At 38.0% G+C, this 8870-nt stretch overlaps 1 protein-coding gene and 1 pseudogene across 5 annotated transcripts in view; one reads left to right on the forward strand and one right to left on the reverse strand.

Annotated features, from left to right (window-relative positions):
* Positions 1-8870, reverse strand: part of LOC110053986 (transcriptional repressor NF-X1-like) — a 217835-nt gene that overhangs the window by 147699 nt on the left and 61266 nt on the right. For all 5 annotated transcript variants that reach the window (XM_089284973.1, XM_089284975.1, XM_089284971.1 and 2 more), the window contains 2 exons: positions 2322-2430; positions 1717-1836 (listed from right to left, as the gene is read on the reverse strand). In XM_089284973.1, coding sequence (XP_089141099.1) covers positions 1717-1836; positions 2322-2430 — 229 coding nt within the window. The remainder of the gene's footprint in view (positions 1-1716; positions 1837-2321; positions 2431-8870) is intronic.
* On the forward strand, positions 7753-8569 carry LOC149115511 (uncharacterized; annotated as a pseudogene).

Consider the following 8870-nt stretch of genomic DNA (forward strand, 5'->3'; position numbering starts at 1 on the left):
GCATCAATGACAATGGATCAGGATTTCCCTGGATAAGCATTGCATTGCAACATGTTTTGCATCTCACTGCTGCAGTGAAGAGAAAGACAATAAAACGGGCAAAGTAGCCTAAGGCAAAACAACAACCTGTGGTAAGGCAAGCAAAGCCAGCAAATTTACTGACAAGCACTATACCTAATCAAAGTACAGACAGCTCAGGCAGAACCTTTGTGGCTTTCAGTAAGGTGTTTTTGTTTTCTTTCCTACACAGAAATGGGTCTTTTCTTTCTTCTTTGGGCTTGTTTGTTTCTTTTCCTTGGTCCAAGGACGGTTTTCTGTTATGAATTTTCCACTTGAGAGCAAGTGTGTGATGTAAACAATACCAAATGACATGAAATACAAGCTCCACGATGAGCGTTTGCCACGAAAATTCCCCTGGCGGTTTCATCCATTTACGTGTATGAGATTATGACACCTTGATTTTTTAACTTCATTTGAAAATATTTTCTTAATAACTCAGCTGCTTTTTGAGATTTTTTATATATAACATTAAATAAAATGATTAGACTTCAATTTTGACAAAATAAAAAAAAAAAAAAAAACGATTTTCTGTGCCTTTCAAGGTGGGAAGTAACCTTAACAGAATCGAATGCTGCACAAAATCTTCCTTTAAACAAATCATTTGTCTGCACAGGCTAATAGCACAAGGTATACACTGCATTTGTAGTTTGATTTCCACAAGGTTTCACAGCTTAAAATGTATCACTTGTCTGCACGAGGAACACACTGTATGGGTATATAGATTGATTTTCCAAGAGTAAAATTATTTTATGTAAAAGACCTGCACATGTTTATAGAATGAGGCTGAGTTGAAATGTCAAGTTGTGACAGCTCGATGACATTTCCAGCCCCCATTTTTTCAGGCACTAGTATCATTAGTTAAGTGAACTTCTTGAAGGAATGAGCTGTGCTGAGTCCTGTCAAGTTGTGACGACTCCACACATCTTAACAACATTTACCATTCACGATAAAACTTTGGGTGATCAGTGTAGTCCAAATTCCTATGGGGAATGTCAACTTCTGGTAAGGATAGCTTCATGAATTTCATGACAGGACTTCTGCTAAGATGACTCATCTATACATACAAATGACTGGACTCACTTTCAGTCTATAGCTATTGGACATTACTGTCACAACTGCAATCACAACTGGCTGTTGCCTGCATATATCTTGAGGGGGGAGCATTAACTGCAGGCAATACTTTTTTCCTGGCTTTCTACATGTAGCTACAGGGAAGAAAGCTTGGCCACCAAGAATTTACACAGTTGATGCACAATAGGCCATTTCCGAATTGGCTTTTACCTCTGTGTCAAAACAAGTCTTCGTGTGAAACCATTCACATGGAAATGTGTTCCACCTACATGTGCATTTTCATGCATATTAAACTCAATTTCATGTGAAAAGTTTTGCACAAAGACTAATTTTGAAACAAAGGCACAAGGTGTCTTGGAAATGGTCTATTTTTAAAAACTGAAATTTGACAAGAAGCACATGAGGAGTATACCACTACTAAATGGGGCCTGTCAGTTGCAGGCTGGAACACGACTACTGTCAGACAGATATCACTCCTGTGTAGTGTGAGGCACCATTTAAGTGTGGTGAGTCAACTAGAGGAAGTACATAAAAAAACACATGATTGAAGGCTACTTATTAATGAAGGCAGCCAGACAATCTCACCTGGGTGGGGACATGTGTGTCTCCTAGAGCAAGGGTTGTTACACTCAGGAGGTAAAGTTCCACATGGAATCGGTGGATACAAAACGGCTGACCCACAATGACATGTCAGCTCCTCAAAACCTGCATAGATGAATTTAAGTTGATTATGGTTTGTAAGAATACAATTCGTACAGATTAAGCTCATACAAGCTATTCAAAATTAAACAATCAGGCTACATCCTAATGCCACTTGTTATTATGAGGGGATTGCTTCAGAGAAGAGACCTAAACAGGGGCTTGAGCCAAATTGGCATACTAATTGTCTCTATGCAACCAATGTACTGTGGTGGTGATTTTTCAGTGACAGTACATGTAACTCATGCTACATTTACAAAAGTTTCCTATTTACCTCAAGGGACATTGTTTGTGTTACCTTGAGACGGAGAAGATCTTGCGTAGACATTTTAACATGGGAAACTATGATCATGTGACCAAGTAAGTAGTGTGGGCATAAGCAGGTGTTGAGTGCTAGTGCCACTATGCATTGCCCAAGTTCCTGGCCTTAGTGGCCTCTAGAAATACTAAACACTTAACCCCTTTGCAGTACATGTAGCAAAACTTGTTACCTGACATTAAACAAGGGGGACAGTAGCCAGGATGGCAAAGTTCCAGACATTTGTGATATCCACAACGCAGTTTTTTTCCACAAACAAGGTCACACCTGTGTTCCATGTCCTACGGCAGAGGAATAAAGCCGTATAAGCCCGTATTATAACACCAGTTACTTAACTATAATTATCCTGCAAAGTCACTAAGAATATTGCATTAGCTTACATATAAGGCAAAATGAAACTACTTTAGTTTGACCACTTATGTCACTTACTTTCCTTCAGTATTTTAGTACCACTGCATATTTTACCAAATTTGCTTTCCTTAGTACATTAGTAAGGTCTTCCGAATTTATACAGAATTCTGGTTCTTGATTTGAAAAGATAAATTGATTTGTTTAGAAGTTTGTAGCACTTATTTCTTTCTGAATAAACCGCTGCCTTCCCAAGCAAAGTGGAGGCATGGTGGCCTCATGGTTAGTGCGCTTGACTCTGGATCAATGGTCTGGGTTGAGCCTTGGCTGGGGACATTGTGTTGTGTTCATGGGCAATATACTTTATTCCACCCCCATGGCTAGCTGAAAACTGAACGACCCACCCCTTACCAAGGGCTCAAAAACTGATGACCCACCTCCTCTCTTCTCCACCCTCCCCCCCCCCCAAAAAAAAATTTTTTTTGACCACTCCCTTACTTTCCTCGGAAAGGTAGGGTTAAGTCTGGATATGGGCCAAGTGGTCCATCAGGCCAGAGCTTATCCTGGTTTCTGTAACTTGAAGCCACTACAAGTATTTGTACTCCCCCCTCTGGATGGGATGTTAGTCCATCACAGGGTTATCCCCAGCATTAAATGACTCGTATGTGAGTCCCAGGACTCACTATAGCCTTTTTCTAGGTGGATCACTGTTCTACAGGTAGTGAGGCTAAAGGCCAAGTGTGAAAGGTTTGCTGTCAAGTTCTTTTAGAGTTTACGGACATGACCTAAAGTTGCAAAAGTAAAGGAAAACAATATTATTTTTAGACGACCCCACCCCTGTACTTTTTGACCAGTCCTAATTAATAAAAAGTGGCTAAAAAAGCGTTGGAGAATTAAGAATTTTCACTACTACAACTTGTTTTCTGTATACTTATGGTAAGTAACAAAATAAAAAAAAAATGTTTCAAAAAGGTCAATAATGACTTATCATGAGTCTTTATAGGTCCAGGTAATAGAATCTTGAAAATGGCAGCTTTTGTGAAGCAAATACAACTGTTACAAGTTTGTGATACTAAGTGACTAAATTAACTTCATATTATCAAGTCAACAGTCAGTTTTTAGGGGATCTATGTGTTGTAGGGAGCTGCAATCATGTGTAAGGTAATGTCTCCAAAGTGAAAGAAAATGAAAGTGAAAATAAGAAGTGTTTTGCAGTTTACCTGCTAGAACTTTTTGAAATGAAGATACACATCAAATTGCAAGATCTTGTGTTAAAACCCTTCATGGCATATAGTCTCCTTAACACCAAGATTTCACTTGCATCATCTGGTATAAAACTTTCACATTAAAGAATGAATGATTTTAGTTCAGGTAGGTAACTGTTTTCCATTTAAATATGCAGTTTGAAGATTCATACAATCATAAGCAATCAAGATCACAGCTCCCTGGCAACATGTGAAATTGGTAGTTCTTGTGACAAATGCGAACACAGACACAAATGCAGTTTCAATGAACACTAAAGATTTCACTTGCAACACCGAGTATAAAACTTTCGCTTCAAGGTATGAATCACTGAGGTTCCAAACAAACTATTCTTTTGGTTTAGCACATGAAAAAAATCAGTACCATGTACCATGCATGCATGGCATACAACTTGTAAGACTCAAAGTAAACACGAGCATGCAGCCAATCACCAACTTTGATTTACAGTAGTACCAATACCTAACCAAAAAAGCTGATGTTGAGCAAGTCTCTCTACAATTACAAAAGTTTGGCCACTGTAATTTTCTTAAAATAAGCTTTATTGGGAATGTATAAGTACTAAGTTATCATAAGTAGTAAAAAGCAAATGTCAAACAGAAAAAGAAAGGAAGACAGAAAAGAGAATACAGTCGAACCTCTGGCTGCAACCACCTCTGCTCAGCAACCAGTTTTCCAAAATATGAAAATTAAGTTACCAAGTCAGATCACTATATTTGGAACCTCTCGTAAGCGACCACCTATCATAAGCGACCGCGACCCCTTTTAGAGCTAAAAGTTTGAAATTTTCTTTTGTTTTTAACCTCCTGTAAGCAACCACTTGACAGATAATAGAGCATAAATTGGATAATAAGGTGTTGTAACATCATCTCATTCCTTGGTAGTACAAGAGATGGAAATTTCTCAATGGGAAGTACCGCTTTTTCTTGAAATTGATGTTTCACATGAATACAACAGTTAAAACATGGGGTAAGTCTCTGCAGTTACCATATAATAATGAGGCACAATTTTGACCCAATATGGTCTTAGCTCTCATATGTGAACACCTCCCGAAAGTGTCCACTTAGGCTTCACATTTTGGGTGGTATGTTATGGGAGGTTTGACTATAATTGCCAGAAGGGAAAGCGTGAATGGGACAAGAGAACCCATGCAAAGCCCTTCCCAGAATGATATATAACTATATAAAAAAAAACAATGGTTACTCGTGAGACCTGAACTTCTCTGAAGTTATATATATATTTACTGTCTGTATTCGCAAAAACATAGCCACAGAATTTGACTTGTCACTGATAATCTTGATACAATTGTCCTAGAGCTAGCTTTCAACAAGGCTTATAGTAACTGAAATAAAAGGAAATAACTCTCCTGTATGCCTTTTGAGGCCAGAAAGACTGAATTCATGGTCTTTACATTGATTCATGAATTGTACAATTTAATTAAGGGTGTTTTCAACATGAATTTTAGTCTAAATCAACACAAACATACACACATCAAAACCCCGGCAGAGAGCTGATCTATAGCTTTTTTAAGGCGTGCATCATCCATCTGAACAAGACGTTCCTACATTGCAAATTGATGACACTTCAAGTAAACTGGGTCATAAATCAAACTAAGCAAAAACTCAGTGTGATGTTCAGAAATCCAGACATAGAATTCCTTCTGTGCTAGCAAATCACAGACAGCTCTGATTGTTAGCTAGGCCAAGAATGCCTAAAATTGATAAAACAAGGCAATGCTACTCATGATCAGCACTCAACTTGATTTCCTTCACTCTGTCATAGCCACGGTTTGCTTGCAAACAGCAATGTACCGGATGTACCTGAATTAATTTTTCATCAGGCAGGAAAGTAGCATTTTGTCACACAACAGATTTTTTCTAAGCCTTTAGCTACATCAAAGTTCAGGCCAAATAACACCAACAGCAGCTAGAAATGTCTAGTCCTTTGCACATGTAAGCCCTAATTGATGTGGCTAAAGCTCTTTGCTGTCCAAAGCAAGCACAACATCATTGCCACCGTACAAACAGCCTTCTATTATGGGGCTGAATGGCAACCCATTTATACATCTAAGGGCCGTGTCATGCATGATGATGGACGCTTGCTAGCAAAATCATTGGACTTCACCTTCATTGGACTTAATGATGTCCTCAGGCAGACTCCCATTAGACAGCAGTTATAGAACACTAATCGGTCGGCTCCTCCTCAGAGTAACCGTGCGAACTGAAATTCAGACGAGTGTAGCCTGGGCTAAACTTAACACCAATTGAAATGGGGAGGGGAGGGGAGTGGGGTGGCAATAAATAATAATAAAAAAATAGATAAATAAATGAAACATGCATCAAGAAGTTCTCTACATTTCCCGCTAGGTAAGCTTTACAAGCTGCTGTTATTAGGAAAGCGAACAAAAAAAAAAATCACAGGTTCCACGAATGAATGGGTTCAAATCTGCCAGCATGTTTTTGGAAAATCAGCCAGATATATATGATAACATAAGCTATTTACAAGGCATATAAATAATAATATTACTAAAAAGCTATTCACAATAATATTAAACTATAAGAAAAATATAAGGAAAAAAAAAATTAGTTTCTACGGCTGGAACATTCTCTAACCGACAACCAGGTACAGGATAGTCAATATCAAAGAACTTAATAATGAAAAATAATACTTTGTGACAAAGCTCTTGAAAGTTGAAACACTAGGAAAACAGGAGATGGGAGAAACAGTACAAATTAAATTCCATAACTTAACAATCTGATTGAAATAAGAAGCCTGAAATGTAGTAGTTTTACAAAAATTAGTTGTTAGCATAATACTGGAGTTTTGAGTTAGACGTTTATAAATAAGATTAATTTTACATTTTACATTTATGTTTAACCTCGTGACTTATGAAGGTAACATAGTCATTAATATTTAAATCTATGAGTAAATTATCAATATGGAGTGATGATCATGATCGTCTCGCCACATGCAGAAATCAGCCTTCATGATCAATGCAATTTGAAAATGCAACTTTGCAAAACCCACCAATTACATCATTGTATTCGAACACTGGCATTGTGTGTCACTACAGTGGAAACCATCGGAACTGACACTGCACTCGTGAGAAAGGAGAAAAGACTTGAATGAAACAAGATGTGTCTGGAGGGAAACAAGATGTACGTTGAGAGAAACAAGACACGTCTCTCAAGATGGTGGTAACTTACTTTTGAGCGGTACAGTAGTTTCTCCAGGGGGATTAAAACACAATATTGTAAATGTTTCACACACTCGTTAAGAGGTCATGCTAGTATTTGGGAGTCTTGCATTCATTTCTTAAGTTCCAAGCAGACTTCCTGCGGGCCTAGCTAGACTAATGAATGTCTGTGTACAAACATCCATTTCTTTCTTCAAGAAATACTCTACAGCTTCTTGCTGATAACAATTTAAATTGACAGTTTTAATGTCCAAAGACTCATTGAAAGGGGACGCTCATGTCCACTGAACAGTTTAGTGTTTCAAGTAATACATCAAACACGAAATACCGTGTTTGACCACATTTCCAAACACTGAGAAGAGAGTTGAAAATTTGACACACAGCGGAGCATTTTTTTACGAACTTCGAGGTGTTTGGAAATGTGGTCAAACACTGTCTTGAGTGTTTGATATATCTTCTCAATCGAAACTAAAACTAAGGAGAAAACGGAGAAATAAAATTGTAAAAATCTATGCTAATTAAGATCAGATATCCAAACAACGTCACAGACATGATTTCCTCTGTTTAAACTTGATGAAATATGAATGAGTTTGAGAAGTGGTTGTAAAGCCACCTGGAAGTTCATCAGTAAAACAGAAAACAACTTCCTCTGATATAAAAATTTAGTCTTAAAAGTTTATATTTAACAATTATTCGCGGGAGAGCGCATGCGGCAGCATGGCATATGGATGCAACTTCTAACGCTCCGCCAAGTATGGGCGCTCATGTCAGTGCTCAAAGCAAGTAACAGTTAAATCAATTACCGATTGCTTATTTCAAGTTCAAGAAATGCAAAATATCTAATTTATGGCAAGTAAGAGAAACAAAAAAAGAAAACAGAGAGGATCAAATTCTTCGACTCACAGCGAGTCCGACACAATGAACGAAGAAGGAGTCCACGAAGACATCAAAAGCTCTATCGACCCTTAATCAAAGCGATGGAAGCCGGCTTCGCCAGCTTACGTGCCGACTTCGACAAACTCAGACAGGAATTTAAACATGAGATTGAAGAGATGAAAAGCGAAGTAACATCGTTGAAAGAAAGCGTGAGTTTTACACAAAGCGAGGTGGACACGCTGAAGGAAAAGTTGAAAGAAAACACGAAGGACATGAAGGATGGTCTGGAAAATCTCAGAATGAAAGTAGCACAGCTGGAAAAGAAATTGGAATCCGCAATAGAAGAAAACATCAAGCTAGAACAGTACACCCGACAAGAAAACCTATGTTTCAACAATATCACAAAGCTCGAAGGCAAGCATTGCAAAGCTCTGATTTGTGGTGTAATTCAGAACGAAATGGGCTTGGATGCGTCAAACATAAAATTCCACGCAGTTCACAGGGTGGGTAAGAAAATCGAGAACAGATGCAGACCCATCATCACCCGCTTTATCAGCCGTGAAGACAGGAATGAAATCTGGAGCAAAAGAGGTAAGATAAAGCATTCAGAAAAATTCCCTGATGCCTACATTACCGAAGATTTCGTGAAGGCGATACAAGATGAAAGAAAAGTGTTAATCAAGGCGATGATGAAGGCAAGGGAAACCCAAGAGCATCCAAACATGAAGGTAGTTGGATGATATCTTCTAATAAATAACGAAAAATATGATTATAAGAATATCCCAGCCTACTTAAATTAATTTCCTCCATTCCCTCTTCTCTCTAAGTAACTATCTTTTTTTTTTTAAAAAAAGCGTATGCAAATCGATCGCAAAGACTAATGAGTTGACCCATCTACCTATTATTATGATTACGACAGTCAACTCTGCTGGGACTCAAACTGACAATGGAACCTTTTTACGTGTGCTTTTATATGTGCTTTTTGTCGCCTTTTCTTGCATGTCTTTATTGTCTTTTTTTTCTCCTGTATATAATTATGTA

This window comes from Orbicella faveolata, unplaced genomic scaffold (genome assembly GCF_042242905.1).
Source record: "Orbicella faveolata isolate gen_17 unplaced genomic scaffold, um_ofav_v1 contig_13, whole genome shotgun sequence".
Lineage (NCBI taxonomy): Eukaryota > Metazoa > Cnidaria > Anthozoa > Scleractinia > Merulinidae > Orbicella > Orbicella faveolata.